Genomic DNA, 21439 nt, shown 5'->3' with positions numbered 1-21439 from the left:
TTCCTTGGGCTGAGCATCCAGCAAGATAAAGACTCCTCTACCAAGGGAGATCCAGCAAATGCCGACCGTAAACTTCGCCCGGAGAAGATTCGGGAGTGGACCAGCTTTCCAGCCGAGCAGGCGTTGGTATGGGAGGACCTGATGGATGCTGAATTCGTGACGGAGCGTCACTTCACACCTTTGGTGGTTTTAAAGGAGTACGGAAAGGAGACCCGGCAAAGAATGGTAAGCTCAGAGTTGGATTTGGGCTACTTTGAACGACAGACCATGGAGTCGCGCGTCTCCTCAGTCGTCGAACAGCTGCATGCAGATCATCAACTCCGGCAAACTTTCTGCTTGAATGGAAAAATCTCTTTCGAAAACCATGGCAATACTTTGACGGATGATTCAAATCTTGCTGCGGACATGGACTCCCTTACCATAACCCAGAATAATCGCTGTCGCTCTCAGCGTTTGGCAGCAAAATCAAGCAGCGCTGGTCAGTCAGCGGAGCAGAGGATGGGAGTCCAGCGAGCTGCACAGGTACGCAGTCCTCGGCCTCGAGCAGACCAGTTCTGTGTCTATAACAATGGACCAGACGAAAAGATTCCAGCCTTCATTGTTGAATACAAGGCGCCTCACAAAGTCTCTTTAGCTCATATCAAGGCCGGCCTCCAAGAAATGGACCTTGATGAAGTCCTTCGCTTCCAAGAGAAAGAACCACCCGAAGATATCTGTCGTCGCATTATAGCGGCAGTCATTACGCAAGCATTCTCCTATATGATCCAGGGCGGGCTAGAGTACGGTTATGTGTGCACCGGTGAAGCATTCATATTCCTCCGTGTGCCTCCGGACGACCCTGAAACCGTATACTACTACCTATCAGTGCCCGAGGAGGATGTTGGACCGACTACGGGATGGATGGACGAGTCAAGTGGCGAGAATCGACTACATTTAACCGCAATAGGCCAGGTATTGGCATTCACTCTCCGCGCTTTGCGAGTGCCCGTACGAGATGTCACTTGGAAAAGCTGGGCAACGAGCAGACTGAAGACATGGGAGATGGTTTACGATGTTCTTCTAGCTGAAATCGAGGAGAAGGATATCCCTTCATCTGAATTCAAGCCGCCTACGCGAAGCCGGAAGGAGTACTGTCGTGTATCTCCAGTAAAGACCAGGTCTAGGTCTGCGGCCATTGCGTCCTGTAATCCATCGCGAGACTCGGCATCGGCTAGCTCAGATGACAGCGGAGACGGTTACGACCCCGACACACCGAGTCGACAACCTCAAGAGTCCCGCATACTTCGCCCGCCACCTTCCTCCGCACCAGGGAGACAGGGGCCACAAGGTTCACGCTCGCAAGGCTCATCACGGCAGTATTGCACACAGGAGTGCCTTCAGGGCCTCGTTAAAGGCGGGGATCTAGATCTGAAGTGCCCTAACGTGTCCGACCATGGTGTTGATCGGCATCGACTTAACCGGAAAACCTTGATCCGGAAATTGGACAAGCAGCTCTCCAATGACAAGCTGCATCCTGATTCAAAGTTAGGATGCGAATCCTTGCACGTGCACGGGACGCGTGGCGCACTTTTCAAGATCACTCTCCACTCCCACGGCTATACATTTGTCGGCAAAGGAGTGCCCGTGGAGTTTGTACAAAGCGCAAGACACGAGGAGCTTGTATATTCACGTCTTACTCCAATCCAAGGAACGTCGATACCCGTCTTTCTTGGCGGCCTGCCACTCCGTCGTCCGTTTTCTTACGACGGTATTGCCGAAATGGTCCACCTGATTTGCATGGGCTATGCTGGAAAGACCCTCGTCCGACAGCGTGGTCTTGATCCTGATCAGATGCTGCAACAAGCAGCCAATTCGCTGCAAGCTGTTCATGCGTTGGGTGTGCTACATAGTGACCCGATTCCCGGAAACATAGTCTGGGATGAGCGAAACGGCCGCGTGATGTTCATTGACTTTGAGCGCTCAATAATCCAAAATGGACGACGCCTGCCACTGGGCGTCATATCGCCTAACAAAAACAGCAAGCAAGCCCCCCAGTCCTTCGACATTAAGTGGAAACCGAATATGGACTGTTTTGAGCGAGAGCAAAGACGCATGATCAATGGGTTGAGATAGGTCTTTTTGTGAAGCTCATCAGCTGCTATTGGGGTTATGAGGCGGAGCGCACCCTTAAAGATTGTTACGATGATATGACCTAACTTTGACGACAGAACTCTACATACCCCCATCAGTTTGGCGTTTGGCTTTCTCTTCTTCTTCTACTTTCCTCTTATTGTTCTTCATGTCCCTCCAAACATAATGTAATAATAGCAATCTATTTTGGTGGCATTCTTAATTATCATTAGGAAAGGACTAAACAGATTCAATGATGCATCGCGTCAATCAATCCGTCCGTGGAATTCACCGAAACTTTTGCAGAGTCACACGTCTATTGCGTCGCCTAGTACTCACGAATGTAGATGGGCCGATAGTAGTCATTGTTCCAAGAATATACATTGTAATATCGCTCGAATTGAGAGCAGATACTGGTATACAACCTTGAATAGATACAACTGCAGTAGTAGTCCTCGGGTAGTACCAGAGCGAACTGGAGATTACTAGCGGGACGTTAAATTATTGCATAAGTCGTGGGGTATAATGATACCTATTCCAAAAGAGCTAACAATAACATGCATCTAAGAACAATCTAGCCTGTACATCCATCAATTATCACTCCCACCAGTCCACTATACAAAACCCCACCTGCGATGCAGCCAAAACAGTAAGGGGAGAAACAGATAGCCCCAAAACCAAAACTCTGACCATGCAATTCTAACCCGAAACATCGCTAACAATAACAGACAGCCACACCGACCGCTCAAACAGCCTCCCAATCCATTGCACCGACAATGAAATCCCAGTCTGCATCCGACTCTCCATGCAATGCAACATCCATCTTAACCGCCCCGTCACACGCAACCACATGCTCGTGCGCAATTAAATACGCATCATCGAACCCCTGGAAAATATCCGAGAGGATCTTCTCGATATCATAGCTCGCCAGCGGCATAGCCTTCCCCTTCCGCCTCGCAGCCCACTTATCCTCCCTCTCCAGTTCTTCCTTGGTCAGATCTGCCGTCTTCCAACGATTCCGCAACTCCTTCGCCCGCTGCAATTGTTCATGGACCTCGCCCTGTCCCAGCACAGCATGCAGGGGACTGTTCTCATCCTGCAGCGCTTCCAACACATTCGCATGGTATCGGTGGGTCGAGAGCGGAGTGGAGTCGTACGCGGCGAGATGATTGCGCGCGAAAGCAGAAGACACAGAGATACCGAAGACGCTGAGGAGGTGAACAATTGCGCGCTCGAGGAGGGAGTAGTATTCGTGGAAATCGAGCTTGAACATGATCTCGGCGTGGGAGACGTCGAAGTCGCTGGTGGCAGGGTCGAGGGTCGCGAGGCGGTAGCCGTAGGCTAGGTAGGGCAGTTTCCATTTTAATCGCTCGATGATTTTCATGAAGCGGGAGAGATGGTTGGAGGGGGAGGGGCGCGGGGAGGATTGACGAGAGGGTTGCTTGACGGGGGATGGTGTGCGTTTGGTGTTGGTTTTGGGGGGGAGTTTTGGCCGGGCTGTGGAGGGAGCGGCGGCTTGGGCTTGAAGCTCGCTTGGGCTGGGAGCCCAGCGAGACTTTAGCAGGTCGCTCATGACAGAGGTGGATATTGCATTGCTGGATTGCGACTGACGAGAGGAGGTCAAGTTGCGAGGGAATTGGTTCGAGTTGGAGGTTCAGCTGGAATCAGCTGATCGACCGATGATTAGTTAGTTAGCGATAAGGAGTGTCTTAGTAAGCTGGTCCAATCGGGGTGTGGATATCACTCGATGCTTTCTTGCAGGATGCAGGGATCCGCTCGTCCTGCAGGAACAGTAAAGTCATGTCGAGTAGATTTAGAGATAGGCAGGGGAATTATATAGGTTATCCTGGGTTGTTGAGCGACCATAAAGTGAATCCAGTTTTCGGTAGATGCAGTGGGCAGAGATAGTGACCTGATGTGAATGCCTCAGTGCGCACCTTCAAAGTTCTGTACCTATGGAATAGGGTTTGGGGTTTGTAGAAGTCGCGGGTTCTTCGCTGAAGATATGGTGAATCGCATATTTTCTTTCTTCTTGGTGAGAACCTATTTGCATAGTACCAAGGACATTCCCGGACAATGGAAGAGGATTGATGACAATAGCCGTAACTCCAAAGCCACAAGGGGGATATGAACGGGCGTGAACCAAGCATACTATGGAGTAAGTAATCTAATTCAAGCTTGTGGCAATTTAGTAGTGATAATAAGCATAAGCGGGCAGATTTTCCGCTTCCCAGACGGCTTCTAGATACATAATAGAATATGGGTCCTCGGAAATTAATCCCACATGGCTGCACACCACAGTACTCTTGAGTGTGCGTTCCCACAGAGGAATAACGAGGGGTAGCCTTGAAAAGACAGCGTTCTAGACTTCTCCCAATGAGAATGATTTTGGAAGATCTGAATGCAGCTGCCTTGGTAGGTGCATTGCGCCACGGGAAATTTTCGACATGACAGGCCGACATTAGTTTAAGGCACCCCCTAACTGATTTTGCTCGTGCACCTTTCAGGGGTGTCACGAAATAAATTGCAAGTCCTTCTAGTATAGTCCTAGTGGCAAGGAAGTGCAGCTAAGCTGACTATACCGACTTCCGCGGGACACATTTATATTAACGGGACACTCCGCGCAGTTATTTTTGGTTGATCGACACAGATTTAATATGACCTAGTTCGGTATGAGATGGGCGGAGATTAGAAAATTTCGATCATAAAGCCAAGGAGAGTTTTTGGCAGATGCTGCTAAATTGCACGATAGAACGCTGATAGCGAGATATTTGGGGGTAATAGTTTGATGGTGTTTCTGATAGATCAACGACCGCGTCACTACAACCACTGGGATGCTGAATGATGGGACAAAGCGGCAGCTGCTGCAGATCCTCAGGCAGCCAGCGAGGCTCTCCACGTGGAAATTAATCGGTTCTGGGTTAGCGCGAAGATTTTGACTGGCACTAAGCCTGGAAAAGCAAGCGGTGTCGGAAATCACATAAATTCCAAACGACGAGCCGCTTGGCGCGCTAACTTGAGCTTAAAATGATATTATTTCCCCATTTTTTGGCACGCACAACGCCTCCCAGTGCCCTAAATCCAGGGATTGCAACGTCTGTAAGTGTACGGAACAGGACCGAGGTCCGGCACTTTTTCTTGGAAGTTCTTGGAAGGCGGTCCACGTGCCTTTCCTGAGTTCGCCCACAACCCATGAATAGGTCTCCGTTTCATCACCAAAGTCACTTGCACGTTAGTGCCTGTACTACAGCCAAGCGAGATAGCGCCGAGAACTCCAGACGAGTCAGGACATCTCGCCTTCGTAGCTTCGAACCGAACATCCAGTTGAGATGGGAGTTCCCGTTGCTATCCTTCCAAGACTCTAAGCGACATGGAGTCAAGCTGGGCGCGGGAGACGCACAGGGTCATCGCCTGCTCCGAGTCAGGAAAGCGGCATTCCAAATGCCCACTCGCCAGGTGATTGGAGGGGAGTGGTGGGCATCGGTAGATGATTCCCAACTGGTGTCTCAGATCCGGCTTCAAGTGGACCGGATTGTAGTATCCACTCTATAATCTAAGTTCCAACCGGACGGATGCAGTCCTGCGTCCGATCGCCCAGCCAGCCATGCCCCCTCGGATTGGTCCTCTCCTCGTGGAAACGCCCGTGTCTCACTGAACCCACGGTCCTTATGCAAAATGGATCGCGCACACTTCCGCCCAGTTCAAGGCATGTTCATCCACAAAATCAAGCTGCGTCACTTCGGGAAGCAAACCCAACTCGTCCATTTTATCGATACGCTCAGATTTCTCCATCATAACGATCGCTGGACGAACCGGGAGTCTGGACCACACACATACCGGGAAGGGAACTCGGGCCAAGCACACCCCCGTAGAAAAAAAGCTTGCTCCTGACGAATATCGACTGGTGTTTCGAAATCCACATGGCGTATGTGCCGAGGAAGATTGATTATAAAGGGTGACCAGGAGAAATCCCTTTTCCGTCGAGCGGCTTCCCCGTTTGCCTGTTGCCTCTCTGTCCTGGGATGTTGCTCCTCTGAGTTACATCTCACATCACAATGAAGATACATCAGTGTTTAATCACCATATTGGCGGCGTTGACGGTGTCTGTGTTCGCCGCGTCGTCAAATGGCACAGAATTCCCAGAGTGTGCGGTAAGTGGGATTCCCACCCGGGGGTTCCGCTTTCATCATTGACCATGTCCCCAGGTGTCTTGTTTGCACCAAGAATCTCCAAATTGCACCATCACCGACGCATCATGTGTATGTACCGGCGATGCGAGCGAGTCGTCGCTAGTGACTTGCGCACTATCGAACTGCAATGCACTGGATTACTATAGTGAGTATCCATTTCCGCTGGCACTGACGGTTTAATATACCTAACACCCCGCAGTCACGCGGCATATGTATGAAATGGAATGCGATCAGCCCATTAAGAAGGGGCCCCCTCTTGTCGATCCTTCGACTCTTGCACCAGCTATCCTCGCCACGATATTCTTCTTTATCCGGATAGCTGCTAAACTCGCAAACCTCGCTGGTGGTTGGGGACTTGACGACCTCACTGTCACGATCGCATGGGTAAGTGCTGCTGCATTGCCTGAGACCAGGGGAGCCTCTAAAAACTAGTAGATACTGGGAGTTGCCTTGTTTGTTGTGAATACATACAGTAAGTCATTATCATCCTTCATCCCGTGGCATCATGACTGACAAAATAGTGATCAAATATGGTTTCGGCATGAATACCTGGGATATCTTACCCTTCCACCACGTCACATTAGTCTTCCAGTACTTCGAAGGTCTGGCGATGATGTACAAGATCCAAATCTCTCTCTGCAAGATATCCGTCCTACTCTTCCTGCTGCGAATCTTCCAGTCCCGTGTTTTCCGCGTATGCGCATACATACTTATCGCCATCAACGCCGCCATCGGCATCACGTTCTCCCTCGTGGATCTGCTTCGCTGCGTGCCAGTCCACCTGGACTGGGATTCCTGGACCGGCGAATACGAGGGCGTGGGCACATGCATCAATTTCATCGCAGCAGTTATGGTCCACTGCCTTGTCAACATTTTCGTCGACGTCGTCATCGTCCTCCTACCGATCTACGAAGTGACCAAGTTGCAGCTGCCATGGATGAAGAAGATCAATGTGGCACTGATGTTCATGATGGGTCTTATGTAAGGCTCACCTACTCATTCACCCCCTTTCAGCTTTGCTAACAAAGATTTTCTCAGTTTGACTATTATCGCCATCATTCGTGTGATAGTATTCTGGGAGAACCGCTGGACCACCAACTTGACCGGTACCACCTCACCCACCTCGCAACCTTTCCAAAGTCCACCCACTAACACATAAATGTATTTACAGCCGGTCTCCAGCCCCTCATTCACTGGTCCGTCATCGAATCCCAGATCGCAATCATGACGACCTGTCTCCCCGCGGCCCGCGCGTTCATAAACCAATACGTCCCAGGTCTTCCCGGCAGCACACAACGACGGACCTACGGCCGAACCAACTCTCTGTACAACAACGGAGGTGCCTCCTCAGGGGTCACCAACAGCAAGATTTCCAAGTCAGTGAATATCTCCGTTGACTATACGACACGGTCGGAGAGGGATTCGACCAGCGCTGTGCATTTGGTGGACATGGACGGGAGGTATGAACGGTTTTAAAAATTCACAAACATTCCTTTTTTCGACATATAGTACCGGTTTATTATTTCCTTATGTTTTTGATATCCCTTGGGTTAGGTTATTTGATGATATTATACATTAGACGATAAAGAGACAGCGAATAGTCAACTTCTGACAATATCCAAGAATTCTCTGTAGTTGAACTATTAAACCGATCTACATTTGACCTTATTCACGGTGACGGGTGAGATAAATAACCATTCATGCTCGTCTACACATTATCCTATGATCGTAAATATTTCCTCATCAGAGATATATACACAGCTGGACCATCTATCACCCTCTGACACAGCACCGTTCAATCCTAAGGCAAAGAGAGGAACAGCTCCTTCATCAATGGGTAATTAGGCGTACCCAAACCACTAGCGGGATCCCATCTATAGTCATCAATTAGCACACCACTCCTGATTGAACCAAGTACTGAGCACTTACCCCTCAATAGCACTAAACCCATACGTTCCACACCCAGCATTAGTACCATTAGTGATATCGTTCAGCACTTGCGGATAAGCATAAAGCACGGGGTTCACAAATCCCACGGGGCCCTTGCCGATAGCGAAGCGTTCCTCGTTGAGCTAAGTCTGTCAGCAATGTATCATTAAATAATGATGGGGGTGACAAAGCTCACCAAAGTAAGAACCGACGCGAATAAAGGCGACGCCAAACTCGATCCATACCAATGATAATCGTATCCATCCATATAAGCGCGGAAATGCGCTCCATTCGCCGAGACATCCGGATAAGCGCGACCAAGCCTATTAAAGAGGCCCTTGGTCGTGTTAACATCGACCTCAAACTCCGAGTAATACGGATACGACAGGTTCGCAGACTGGAAGTATTGCTCCACAGCAGCGAACTGATATGCCGGTTGGGGGAAGTAATTCGAGAAGCCACCAGAAGTGCTGAAGTTACTTGCGGTCCCACCGAGGTTAACGTGCATGACGCTCTCGCTGTCGTTGACGGTCTGGTAGCCGTACAGCATGGTACCTCCGACGGAGGTGACGTAGGGGCAGTTGGAGGGGTACTGGGGGTTGAAAATCTTGCCCTCTGGACCGAGACAGCCGTTCTCGTCACCGTCGCCGGCGAAAGACGCGACGCCATAGTCGCCAGATGCGAAGAGGATGGAGTGTCCCTGTAGACCGAGCTTCATGAACTCATTGCATTGGCGCTTCGTGTAGCTGACGGGGAGGTCGGCTTCGGATTGGCCGTAGGAGGCGCTGATTACGTTAGTGGGCTTGTAGACGCCGCACTGGAGCTTTCCTGTTGGCGTGTTAGGTTGGATTGTATGGGGAAGAGGTGGTGTAGGTAGGTACCTTTGTAGCCGCCGGGGCGGGTGTCGGGGTATACGGGGTCGATCGACGGGTCATCGCCGGTCTCGCCGTAGGCGCTGTAGGTGCAGTAGGACTGGGGGTGTTAGCTGGGTAAGACTGAGAACGAGGTCTGTACTCACGCCATCGAGAGCGTCGAGGAAGGTGTTGAACAGATTGGTTGTGTCGACCTCGACCGGTTCGTAGAGCTGGTCGTCAACCTGGTAGAGGGTCACCTGCTGAGGGTAGAGCAGGGAGTAGCTTTAAAACGGCAGTACGTCAGTAGGGGTCTGATGACAAGGTTCAGAAATGACTCACGCCATGTCAATGTCAATGTCGGATTCACCCGTGTTCAGGGAGCTGTAGGAAGGAACCGAGTAATTGGCGCCATCAATCAGGGCTGGGATGGGATAGGTACCCTGGGGAACCCACGGCGCATACTCCTTATAGAAGAGGTCGAGGTCGGACTTGGCAAAGTAGTCACCCTGCTCGTACAGACCCAGGCTGTTGTTCGGGGTCGCCGTCTTAGCGTCTGGGATCTGATATAAGGCCTTGATACACGAGGGGGTGATGTTGTAACCGCAGGCGCGGAGGTCTTCAGGCAGGAACTTGGCCTTGCTGGGGAGTGGCTGCGGACCTTGGGCAGCAGACTTGGCCTTGGAAGAGTGAGCTAGTTGGGAAGCACGCTTGACTTTGTTGGTCCTCTTCACGACCTGGGTGAGCTTCACTCCAGGGGTGATGTAGTCGATGTGCTTCTGGATGTGTTCGGGGACGTGGTATCTAGATTTCGATTAACAGCTACCCATGGAAGGTGATAGAAGAATCTTCTTATTGGTCGCATCCAACCCTGATCTTAGCACTTCGGTCGCTCTCGTGCTCGTGGAATTCCGTCATGAACAGTCTCTCGGCTTCATGGGCGTAGGCGTCGAACGCGAGCCAGCCCTTGTTGTCGGAGTGCACCACCCGCGACGGATGGATACCAGAGGCGACAAGCCATTCTCTCACTGCCTCAACAGCCTCCTCGGATGGCGAAAAGATGTCGTGCACCTCGTCTGCCGACCAGTACTGGCCGTATTTGGAAGACTTGGGGTCCGATCTGCGCCAACCTCATGTCAGCATGTTTCGAGGTCATCCATTGCGATCCTAAAACTAGGCATATAGCATAAAAAAGGTAGATTTTGACTCACACTTCCATCAGGAAGTCATAGCCCTTGTCCAAGTTGTTCTGGACAAGGCCAATGCGCATAGGCAGGACCGCATCGCTCTCAACGCGCGCACCCTTCACCCAGTCGGATGCGGGCTTGTGACGTTTCTCGTGCAGGACATGCTTGATGGACGTCGGAATGGCATCGGACAAGGCCGCAATGGCCAGAGCCAGGGCAAGCTGACGGACCAACATGTTGAGGTTGAACCAGCGCGATAGTGACCAGACACAATAGCTGATGACCGAAAGGTTCCAACAACGGATTTAAATAACAACGCCGCAGAGCTCTGGGAGTGGGCCCCTTGCAGTGAGGGACGATGCGAGAATTAATTGCGACATTCGACCTGCTGTTCTCACCGCCGCTAGCAATATCATATCGATGGTTTGATTGGAGGAGAGGCTGGTTTGCCGTTGCGATGGTGCCTGGATGGACGGTGTCGAGGCGGTCTTGCGATTGCGGGGGTGTCACCGCGTGTCCATTTGCTGATAGGCACTGGTCAGCCCACAGAAAGCTCCTCTGCAGCTTATCGGCTGGTCTCTCCATGGTCTTCCCACGCTATCGAGGAACTAATGCCGTCGCGTCGGTTAGTCCTGGTGTTATCGGGCACTAGCCGGGCGAGGATGGCGGCCATTCGCCAATGACAAATTAGGGCCACCGGGGGAGCATCGGAGAACCGACTGAGCTGCCGTGATAAGCTCTCGCCGGTTACCACCGCGCTTCCGCCGGCCAGCTGATTCTTGTTTCTTATTTTCCGTGGTCCTAATCGCTCACCTTCCTGACTGGGCTGGTGGTTTTTCTGGTGCCCGAGAGGCTGCATTTCACACAATGGTGATGCCTTCTCGAGGTTCGGAGTAGCTTACAGAGCTTGTTGGATGCCTAGCCTCTGCGAATACGCGGGTCGCCGCGGATAAAATGGCCGTGGCTACAAGACACGCAAGGCCGACAGTATGCATGTTTGAGACATGCGACCCATCTCTCATTCCTGTGTTGCTCACGGCTACGTCGATGGAAGATATCTCTGGAGGTTCAATCCCAGTGCAGTGCAATTGTCAATGAGTCTCATAAAGCCTCAATTCTGGACATCGGGCACAACGGCCCGTCTTTATAAGCAGTCCCATTCGTTAATTGTTTGGAATCAATCAATATCCAGCAATTGCCTGGTAAAAACTCCCTGAGGATCCCATTCTCCTTTGAGCTGTCGAAGCTTCTTTAGCCGAGCCTCTCCCCGGTACCGACGCTGGATAGGACCCGTCCGAGTCGCGTTCTGGAAATCAATGTACCGTGTTTCGTCCGGCCCCCTCATCAAGGCAACGCACTCATCGTTGTACTCGTCAACCTTGCGCCTGTTCTTCTCATCTGTATGCCAGATAATATTGACTCTTCAACACATTCACGGTTAGCATCGCAACGTCAAAAGGAGCCAAAAAAAAAACCTACTGCCAGTAGCGGATATCATGCGACGACATGGCAGACTCCTTCTCGGGCGTCTTGACTGGTCGTGAGTCCCACTGTAGATTGAAAGTTGAGTTAATGGCATCAGGACACTCATGCATCAATTTCTTCCAGACTTCGATGGCTTGCACGAATCCGTCGGTACGAAATTCATGCAACCCTACGATACCGAATCTCTTGAAGTCGCCTTTCGCGCACAGCGCTTCTCGCTCATCACTGACATTCTGAATGGGTAGCTCTCTTCCCGTTGTGGCGGTGGGCTGAAGATCATACAGAGCTTTGAATGGCACTTCGGGAGCTTCATCACCGGTATAGCGGGCGGAAATCACCAGAGATGGAATGCGCGCGGGTGGCGGGGCAATGATCATCATGAGGCCCGCCGTCGCGTGCTGGGGATCATCCATGATCTGCTTCATAACTCGAGCCACCTCCACCGCCCGATCAAGTGGGAAGATAAAGCCCCCCACCCAGATCAGGCCTTGTTGTTTCCGCAGTAGCGACAAAGGGTGCGCACGAACGGTGAGCTGTGTGACGAGGCCAAAGAATTGGCCAGCTCCTTTTACTGCCCAGAGTAGGTCTGGGTGTGTTTCTTCTGTAACTTCGATCAGCTCCCCCTTTGCTGTGATTACGCGCGCCGCTAGAATCTGATCCGATCCGAAGCCGGTGATGGAATTGGTGATCGAGCCACCGCCACCAAGCAGGTATGGGATGGCACCAACGCTGTTGCCATTTCCGAGTGCTGTGTGATTGATGTGTCAGGATGGACACTAGACGAGGTCCAGGCAATAGGTAGTTAGAACGCCATACCTGTGAAAAGACCCGCTTCTGCTAGGCGCACAGACACTTCCTTGGCCAGAACACTGCCAATCACGGTTGCTGTTCTTGCACCCGCATCAACGCGAACATCAGAATGCAAGCTGAGATCGATAATGATTCCCTCTGTTCCAATGGTTGACCATGGACTATGACCACCACTTTTGGGCACAAATGGAATGCTTAATTTGAGGGCCCATCGCACCTATATCCAGGGTCAATTACCATTCTCGGTGTCCGTGTACCTGCAAGGTTCATCTTACCGTCTTCAGACAGCCATCCTCCGTCCGAGGAAGAACAATGGCAGCCGGAACCTTCCGGTCAATATCAGTCCATCGAGCTAGACGTTGCTGAAAGCGTGCGTCTTGGGGGTCGCGCAAGATCTCACAGTCGGCGCCCAAGGCGGCCTGGAGAACTGGAAGGTGGGACAGGACGTGATGGGACATGGTCATGCCGTGGTTGCACAACCTCCAGAATGAATTGACATGTGTCTCAATTGATGGAGGGGTACGAGGTTGAGAAGCATGTAGATGTAGGAAGACCACTCCAGCAGCTTGGTAAGCTTGGGGGCCAGGATCCACGTCAGCTCGTCTTGCTAAGCAGTCAGCTTACTGAGAAGTGCCGGAATATTGAACAGCCATGGCGCCTTTATTCCAGCATTCTCAAGCCAATGTGAACAAGTATTCAGCGATCGGACTGAAATTGTAGGGTAGCATTGTAGCAAGGGATCGTCGATATCGATCAGAAGGACGTCATAAGGCAACCCATGTTGAAGTCAAATTACGAGGTTAACGACAACCATGTCAAGGTTTAGGCCATGCAAAGCATCTATTCATCATGTAGGTTAGAGGTAAAGTGTGCATCCACGAGCAAGGGAGTGAGATAATCTGCTGTCAGCAACTGCAGCTTCTCGGCTGACACTAACTGGTCCCACCAAGACTGGCTTTGGACGCGGGGTATCAGGCGGGGAGAATACGTCTTCCATTCCTCCAAGACCTGTTACAAAACATGATGCGCCTGTGAGTAAGAGATAACTATTGTAGAAGATACGTTATTCTGGATCTATATCTTGTATAATGTAAATCTCTGGAAGATGAGAAGGTGCGATTTGGTGGGATGCCGGTCGGCGGCAGGAATGGGTGGGATGTCCCGATTCGGCCTATTGGATGCCTCACTGATGCCTTAGGTTTCCAATTCCTCTCTTCCTCCGAGTGTGTGTCGAATATTTCTCCTAACTCACTGGACGACACTAGTGCATCTTGCAGTGTATGCATGAATCACTGTCATTTCGTAGGCTCGGAACTCCAGTGTTTTCTGAAGCTGACATGTTTTCCCATCAGGACGGAAAACTGTTATAAACCAACCTTTGCAACAGGAAGCTGACTGCTTTAGCAGCAGGACGCAGGTGCGTACAGAGGGTTTCTTTCATCACTGGGTCATTCAGCCTCTTTTAGGACCTCTACTGCGTATCAAACCCGTTCTCTCATGCGCTCCTGCTTGACGCAATATCCAGGCTGTAACGGTCTTTCACGATCGCATTTTCACAATGAGGCATTATGGTCATTTCAGATAACATAACGTGAGAAACTGGCCTGAGTTACTTGTGAGAGACAGATCACCTGGCTGTATGTTGACTACCGCGCCTGTCCATTATTGAAAGCAGTTGTTTTCGGTGTCATGCCCCAGTCCCTGGCTTTTTTCCAGCCTACCGTTTACTTAGGTCATTCTCGAGTGCTTTGTTTCTCATCTAGTCATCCGTGACTAAGCTCTAAGAACATAGGCATCTTGTCTAACTCCTCTCCAGATTTGCAAAATGATCGAAATCCAATTCCATCTGCCTTCAATCGGTGAGGCTGTAACAAGGCTGTCAGACGAGCACGATATTACCATCGAACAGAACTTACATGGAAATGCGATCAATCCCGTGCAGTACCTCAGCCCGTTCCTCGCAAGATCCCTGTATCTTCAGAGCGTGCACTCCACTGCAGCAATGGCCAGCTCCATCGGTTAATTTCCCCTAATGGCTTACCCGCCAGGGCGGGGCATGCATGCACCCTAAGTAGTTTCAGCAAGACAAACAACGTCATTGCACCGAGACAGAATCAGCAGATGCAACCCCGCTCGGAGAACACTCCGCAGTGATTTGATTCTCCTACTTCTTTTACGAATTACCCTATCTCTGAATTAATGCCAGTCTTCGGGTGAGCTCTTTGCCCCACAGAAGTCATACCATATTGTGTGCACTGCCTTCAAATAACAAGCTACTTTGAAAAAAAAACAAACCTTAAGCATACACTAAACAGCCTAATCGGTAAATAGCTATCAAGAGCTTGGATACTCTGTGATCTGCAGTTGATGCTGAAGTAATCCAAGACAGAAGAAACTTTAAGATCCATAGGCGGATAATTTCTCCCCGCGATTATCGCTCAGGCACTCCCCTCCATTCGGTTATATTGCAACGCGTGTTGCGCAAATGAACGCATGTCTGTATTGCATTTCCCCGCCTGAAGAACCTGACAATCAAGCTTATCCACAGACATGACAGCGAATTGCAGACAACGGCTCTGAAATTGGCTTTGCGCTACTGTTCTTATTGGCGACGTCCTCAGGAACTGGCTTGATCATGCGGTCACCAGCAGGGGTATCGAGGATGTGCATTTACGATGCAGAATTTCAGGAGGGTCGATGTCAAGCATTTAAAAAGGCACTTGCAGAACACCCTGAGGGAACAAATCGAATCAACTTCAAATTGCACCTTGTACAATGCATCTAGGCAACAGCTTGAGTTTGCTCTGCCTCGCAGCACCCGGCCTCGTCGCCTCTATTTCTTCCTCTCCTCTATCCACTTCGGGCCGATGGATCGTCGACACCGACGGAAACAATGTCACCTACGCAGGGGTCAACTGGCCCGGTGCTGAGGTGGCCATGTTGCCAGAAGGTCTGCAGTATCAATCCATCGAGTACATCGTCGGCAAGATCAAGGATTTGGGTATGAACGTCATCCGGCTTACCTTTGCCATTGAGATGATCGATGACATCTACGAGACCGGGGCGGACGTACCGATTAAGACGTCATTGATTAACGCTCTGGGTGAGACAAATGGAACCAAGATCTACGACGATATTGTCAGTAATAACCCGCAATTCGGGGAGAATACTACACGACTAGAGGTAAGCCATAATTTTCAAACCTTAGTGTCTTCAATTATTGACGGAATTTAGGTCTACGATGCAGTAGCCAATGAATGCTACAGTCAGGGCATTTACGTACATCTGGACAACCACGTCTCCAAAGCAAGTTGGTGTTGCTCGACCACCGACGGAAATGCCTGGTTCGGAGACACCTACTTCAACGTGAGCAATTGGCATAGGGGATGGAAATATATGGCTGAGCACGTAAGCAGCGTAATTTTTCTATCTTCAATCCTCACAGTTAACGTAACTCCCAAACAGGTCAAATCCCTGCCAGCCGTAAAAAGCATCGGTATGCGCAATGAACTCCGCAGCCCAGACGACAACACCACACTCGCAGACGACACCTACAATTGGGAGACATGGTACAGCAACATGGTCGAGAACGCGAACCAAGTGCACTCCGTCAATTCAGACCTACTTCTATTCTTCTCAGGTCTCAACTATGATGTCACACTCTCACCGATCCCGACAGCCTCAGATTTAGGCGACGGCACGGTCTTCAAGAAGAGCGATTTTGATTTCGCCGATAAGATTGTACTAGAGCTTCACAACTATGACTCCTCTGCTACCAGCTGTAGTAGTCTGTCATCTAGCTTGCTGAGCGACGGCTTCGATGCCCTAGAGACGAATGATTCGAGCATTGTAAATGTGCTTCCGGTCGTAATGACCGAGTTCGGATACGCGCAGGATGATACCACCTATACAGAAGTTTATGCCTCGTGCTTGAGGGAATGGTTGCCTAGTGTGCATGCTGGATGGATGATTTGGGTGCTTTCGGGAAGTTATTATGTCCGAGAGGGGATACAGGATTATGATGAGACTTGGGGTAAGTTCACCTGTTCTGATCCTTGGAGTGCAGAGTTCGTGCAAAGCGACTAACTATGATTACTAGGCCTACTCGATCATACGTGGTCTGGATGGCGATCAACCGAGGCAATTGATAACGGCATCATTCCTATGGTCAACGCGAGTCTGGGGTAGGTTTCGGGTACTGACTGACCTTGTCGGTATAGTGGAGGTGTCACTGTGATGGAGGGCTCAAAACTTGGTTCTGCGAGCATCCAGCAATAGCAATCTACTCATTTACCGATTGGCTCTACATAATAGGTAGTTTTCTATATCCCGCCCACTAGGTACTGCACAACAACATGTCCTAGAAATAATGTAGGTATTTTCGACATCTTATTTTTTAGCCATGAACATACGAAGGCAGCTCAGCCAGAATTATTTCACTAGAGCTGATCATGTTAATATCAATACATGTTACATTATAACCTATTTCCACAATGTTGATTCGAGTTTGTAACTTTGAGATAAGCGTGTCATTGGCTTACTGAGCACGTTTTTGATTGTCAAGGAATAGTGCTAGTTCAGCAAGGTTACAATGAATGTCAAGTTCTGGCCCTTCAAAGGCAAGAAGTATTCGATGAATGTCATAAACCAGAAACAAACTACCTAGATAATACATGTTTGCACATTTCGAAAAACAGGCCTCATCCTAGCCACCATTCCAGCAGGCATTTATCTCATAAGCTAAGAGTATTAGGCCCAGCAATCGTCAAGCCCTTCATTCATCCATTGCCTATTGCTGACAAATCGCCTGAGAAAGCCCGAGAGTATCTCAGTTGGAGTAGCACTTGACAGACTGGACGCGGTTGGAGGAGATCTTGTCGCTTCCAGGGGACTGGATGTCGCCAGTGCCACCGCCGTTGCAGGCATCGGTTCTAAAGGGGAGAAAAAGGCACAGGTCAGTCAGGGGTCCTGCCATCAAGACACAAGGAGAGAACATACTCCCAGAAGCGGCAACGGTATCCCCGGGGGATCGAAACCGAGTGAACATTGTCGTTGACGGCCTTGTCTTCCAGGTTGACTAGATGCAAATAATGAATTAGCTATGATGGCGTAAAAGAGAAAAGAACGGAGCTGGCTAGGATGGCCACATACAGCAGTCATGCTGAATTCCGACGGTAATTGTGCTGCAGGTTCCTCCCAAGTTCTGCCCATCGCAGGCCTTGATTTGGATGGAGTTATCTCTCTGCTCGAGAGCGCCGGGAGCGGCAATGGCGCCGGTGACGGCGGTGGCGAGCAGCAGGATGGTAGCAGTGAATTGCATTTTGAATGATTTGAAAAGACGAGATATTCTTGGAAGATTTGGATAGATAGAGAAGATTGTTCTTAGAGAAGCTGTTTGTTGTTGTTGTTGTTGTTGTTGATGATGAGCAGGATATTTCAGACAAAGACGCTGTACTTATACCTTTTCCTGGAACTTCTATCTCAAGTCTCCAAGCCTTATCCAACTCTACGAAATGTACAAAAACCAACAATATGCCTCTTTTCTGGGGCCATTTTCTTCTTCGTGAGGCTGTACCAACTGCATAAACTGTAGGATAGCTAATGATGGCCCTCTTTCACTGGTCACCTCGTCTGGCCTCCATCATTCGGCCCCAGCCTCTGCACCCCAACCCTAGTCTGTGAGGGCTATGCATAACTGAGCTAGCCGCCAAGGATGTAAGATGATGATTCCTTTGACTTCCTTCCCCTGTCATTGACATCTGCCAAGGTACTCCGCCCCCCGGTGATTCTCTTCGTGCAGTGTGGAGGGCCAGGAATTTGACATCGAGGGATAAAACGCCCCCACAAGCTTACCTCCTCAATGTAGGCGGGTACCTGAATCTAGAAAATACTGAAACAAATATGTAAGACTGATCGCAACGCGTTTACCGCATGAGGTAAATGTGCTACTCTCTTATCCATAAGGGTAAATGTAAAGCTCAGCCCAATCCCACGTTTCAAAATGCCATTTGATGACGGGCCGAGGCGCCACATCCACATCGCATGGATTGCTGAAGGGCGATTGGAGGAAATTTAGAATCTGGGCTTGAAGCAGTAGACAACGAAACAATGCCTTGAGAAATCATTATTGGTTCAGTCTTAGAGTTAAACGCAGTACTTGACACAATGGCGCCCAAAGAAAATATTATTTCGACATCCTTGAAGAGAAAAAAAAAAAAAAAAAGAAACAGAGTACATTTCGATGCTGCAGTGTAGGCAGCATAACTCATGTAACCGGTGTGATCCGTTGAAGCTTTTTGGCCCCTTTTTTGGTGGTAGTTGACGAAACCGGGGCCGGATAAGATCCTGAAGGATCTTATCCTCACCACCACAGCCTTGGAGATACAATAGAAACTAACCTAATTAGGGCGACGTTCATGAGCCGATGATTCGCTCGCTCGCGTACCTGGACCGTGCATGAGCGCTGACTGCAGACTGCACTCACAGAAGCATTTCGTAGGTCCTACAGCCCGCATACCTAAGAAGGATGTGCTCTTCTTGGCCTAGTCAGTTGCTTGTTAGTAGTGCGGACATATCCGCATTGAAAAGTAAGCAAGCCACCTGCAAGCGCTCTGTCAGGTACCGGAGTGTCTTTGATCAAGCGGGCAATGTCCGTCTTATACTTGAACCTCCCGAATGCGCAGGTAGTCCCTTATTTCCCAGGGCTTCAAACATGCTCAGAATCCAGTATACAAAATTAATATGCTCCATTGGCTACAGCCGTCATTCACTTGATTCAGGCTGTAGATTGTAATCCAGGGTCATCAGCACATTATCCACATTCTCGATGAAACAGACTCATAATCCTGGTTTTCGCTACATGCCTGACGATTGGATTAGATATTTCAAAGGATTCTTCTTAATGAGCCTGAAAGTCGCGTTCCACTTACCTCGGCCTGAGTGTTTTGGCCCCTGTGGCTCGGCCTTCCTTGGCAATCCTTGGCCAAGCAAGACCAAGCCTGAGCCAAGCACCAATCCTATCTTCTACGTGTTGTTGGCTCCATGGGAATTCAGAAAATAATCGTGCCACCAAATAGCATTGACTCAGCTTATGTATGTCTAGAGATGGCAAATCGAACTCTTTCTTGAATAATCTGGGCGGCTCGTGACTTAAGCCGGTGCCGAACAACGGAGGTTTTTGTGCGTCTAGATTTACGATCAAATAGGTTACTTCCTCACCTAGCCCTGCGTGCTGATTGCATTACTCTGTAGGCACTGGCTGGATATTTTGTATAGTTAAACCTTAGAGATGGCTTAGTGAGTATCATTCTATTCCTCCGTAGTAGATACCGCTTGATAGTGGTTTCACAAACCATGACAGAAAGGATAGCCAATTCACACAGCCTTATGTCGATATCCCAAATAACATATTATGTATATTATATTAAATACGCTTCATTAATAATCTCGTTCAACTCGGTCAGTGTGAAGAGATTCCTGGAACAGTGAGTATGTAGTATCCTCAAAAACCTAAATAGCATATATATATATCCGTCGTGCGGTGATGAAGTCCATGTGTGACGTCATCAATGGTCCGACGGAACCCCAGCGTCAGACCTTCAATTGATAATAACATGAAACTTAGAGATGTTAGATATATACTTTTAAGAGCGTCTTTAGTACGAAAGCAGTTATTGACCTCATTGGCACCGGCTGCCGTGATGTGTTCTACTCAAGTTACATGTGGGTCCATTATCAAACCATAGACAAAAATAAGGGGAGAGTTTCTCGGAAGAAGGATGTATGGGTACTTCTTGAAGGGTTGATTTTAAGTATTGATGGTTTTTTTGGATGTATGGTCATTCAAATAATTAATGCGCTCAACTTCTGTTCTATGAACGAAGGAAACCAGATCCGCGACTTCTATCACAGTGGGGCCTAGAATTCATTTTGAGCACCAGCTATTCCTCGATTTGAACATGTCAGGAGTTGACCTGCTCCTACTAACGTATCAGTTGTCAACGATCATACAAAAGAAACGGAAATAGGTACAATGAGCTCCGTGATACAAGCACCAGTCTAGGTCAGTAGAAGGTAAAATGTAGGAGACCGGCAGTCTGACAAGATTAGCAACTAGTTCAGATGACATTGCAGTATGTATTCTCTTATATCTGATTGCTAATCATTAATGTCTCACACCAACAGCACGGCATACTGGACATTGGTCATTCTGACTGAGCAACCATTTCTCACTCATGGATATTTCGAGTTCACTCTATGTCCGGAAATCCAAAGTGAAGCACGAAGGATATGTGTTGAAGCATCATTCAAGATCCGAGCCCTCATTGAAGCGTACAAAAAGGCATTTACGCTTAGACGCGCGCAGTACGGGATTTCATACGCGATGTACAGCGCAGTCCTTGTTCTGCTCCAGCACGCAGATCAAGAGTGTGACGCCTATATTGAAGCTATACGATTTTTCTGGTTTGCATTGCTAGAATACCAAAGGGGATGCGGCCATGGATTGAAAGGACCGTTGAGGTTACTCAAATCACTCATGCGTCGGGTTGAAAAGGTGGTACAGCGCATCGATATCGATCACCCAGGTGCTACTGATTGGCCATCGGGCAGTGGTGAGTAAACCCCCAGATTCCTTGGAGTTCCAAACTAATAGTGTTGTAGATATCCCGTCTGATATGGAGACCAATCCCTGGACGGAGACTTTCGGGCAGGGGGATGCTTGGAGTGGATCCTGGCTCAACACAGAAAATGACGATTTGTTCTTTTCCGACGACACTATATTCGGTTCCTTCACACAAGAATGACGGTCATGTTTTCTCGTAGGTCGTTGGGTTGCGACCGAGTTATTCCTCAGCTGGAATCAATCAAGCCAGATGAT

General features: G+C 49.5%; 8 protein-coding genes across 8 annotated transcripts; 4 read left to right on the top strand and 4 right to left on the bottom strand.

Annotated features, from left to right (window-relative positions):
- Positions 1–32: 32 nt before the first annotated feature.
- On the top strand, positions 33–2285 carry BDQ94DRAFT_151871 (uncharacterized protein; the record flags this gene model as incomplete). Its single annotated transcript, XM_026767835.1, has 1 exon — positions 33–2285. A coding segment is annotated over exon 1 (1966 nt), but the record flags the coding sequence as incomplete, so codon positions are not given.
- Positions 2286–2597: 312 nt separating this feature from the next.
- On the bottom strand, positions 2598–3749 carry BDQ94DRAFT_151869 (uncharacterized protein). Its single transcript, XM_026767834.1, has one exon. The coding sequence runs from the start codon at positions 3680–3682 to the stop codon at positions 2855–2857; it is 828 nt and encodes a 275-aa protein (XP_026621605.1). The 5' UTR covers positions 3683–3749; the 3' UTR covers positions 2598–2854.
- Positions 3750–6164: 2415 nt separating this feature from the next.
- Positions 6165–7775, top strand: BDQ94DRAFT_174654 (CFEM domain-containing protein; the record flags this gene model as incomplete). The annotated part of the gene is made up of 7 exons (XM_026772388.1): positions 6165–6260; positions 6315–6444; positions 6499–6683; positions 6735–6771; positions 6821–7280; positions 7338–7405; positions 7471–7775. The coding sequence occupies 7 exons, from the start codon at positions 6165–6167 to the stop codon at positions 7773–7775; spliced, it is 1281 nt and encodes a 426-aa protein (XP_026621604.1).
- A 325-nt stretch (positions 7776–8100) lies between these two features.
- BDQ94DRAFT_162742 (S53 family peptidase) lies at positions 8101–10502 on the bottom strand (the record flags this gene model as incomplete). The annotated part of the gene is made up of 8 exons (XM_026769603.1): positions 8101–8173; positions 8229–8371; positions 8425–9056; positions 9110–9200; positions 9247–9364; positions 9422–9858; positions 9950–10199; positions 10291–10502. The coding sequence occupies 8 exons, from the start codon at positions 10500–10502 to the stop codon at positions 8101–8103; spliced, it is 1956 nt and encodes a 651-aa protein (XP_026621603.1).
- Positions 10503–11047: 545 nt separating this feature from the next.
- On the bottom strand, positions 11048–13025 carry BDQ94DRAFT_183437 (FAD-binding oxidoreductase; the record flags this gene model as incomplete). The annotated part of the gene is made up of 4 exons (XM_026774418.1): positions 11048–11687; positions 11746–12499; positions 12568–12778; positions 12837–13025. 4 exons carry the CDS (start codon positions 13023–13025, stop codon positions 11444–11446), a joined length of 1398 nt encoding a protein of 465 aa, XP_026621602.1. The 3' UTR covers positions 11048–11443.
- A 2311-nt stretch (positions 13026–15336) lies between these two features.
- Positions 15337–16749, top strand: BDQ94DRAFT_162740 (cellulase family protein; the record flags this gene model as incomplete). Its single annotated transcript, XM_026769602.1, has 4 exons — positions 15337–15744; positions 15796–15969; positions 16027–16594; positions 16661–16749. The coding sequence occupies 4 exons, from the start codon at positions 15337–15339 to the stop codon at positions 16747–16749; spliced, it is 1239 nt and encodes a 412-aa protein (XP_026621601.1).
- A 640-nt stretch (positions 16750–17389) lies between these two features.
- On the bottom strand, positions 17390–17881 carry BDQ94DRAFT_174650 (uncharacterized protein; the record flags this gene model as incomplete). The annotated part of the gene is made up of 3 exons (XM_026772387.1): positions 17390–17492; positions 17560–17638; positions 17713–17881. The coding sequence occupies 3 exons, from the start codon at positions 17879–17881 to the stop codon at positions 17390–17392; spliced, it is 351 nt and encodes a 116-aa protein (XP_026621600.1).
- A 2847-nt stretch (positions 17882–20728) lies between these two features.
- On the top strand, positions 20729–21365 carry BDQ94DRAFT_174649 (fungal specific transcription factor domain-containing protein; the record flags this gene model as incomplete). Its single annotated transcript, XM_026772386.1, has 2 exons — positions 20729–21173; positions 21223–21365. 2 exons carry the CDS (start codon positions 20729–20731, stop codon positions 21363–21365), a joined length of 588 nt encoding a protein of 195 aa, XP_026621599.1.
- Positions 21366–21439: the final 74 nt, after the last annotated feature.

The sequence above is a fragment of the Aspergillus welwitschiae genome, assembly GCF_003344945.1.
Source record: "Aspergillus welwitschiae strain CBS 139.54b unplaced genomic scaffold BDQ94scaffold_44, whole genome shotgun sequence".
Taxonomy (NCBI): domain Eukaryota; kingdom Fungi; phylum Ascomycota; class Eurotiomycetes; order Eurotiales; family Aspergillaceae; genus Aspergillus; species Aspergillus welwitschiae.
Note: the sequence above shows the minus strand (reverse complement) of the source record. Positions and strands in the feature narration are given on the sequence as shown.

What these genes read in the sequence shown, in the direction of transcription:
- BDQ94DRAFT_151869 (XM_026767834.1), bottom strand. Translation starts at nt 3,682, where the DNA reads ATGAGCGACCTGCTAAAGTCTCGCTGGGCTCCCAGCCCAAGCGAGCTT.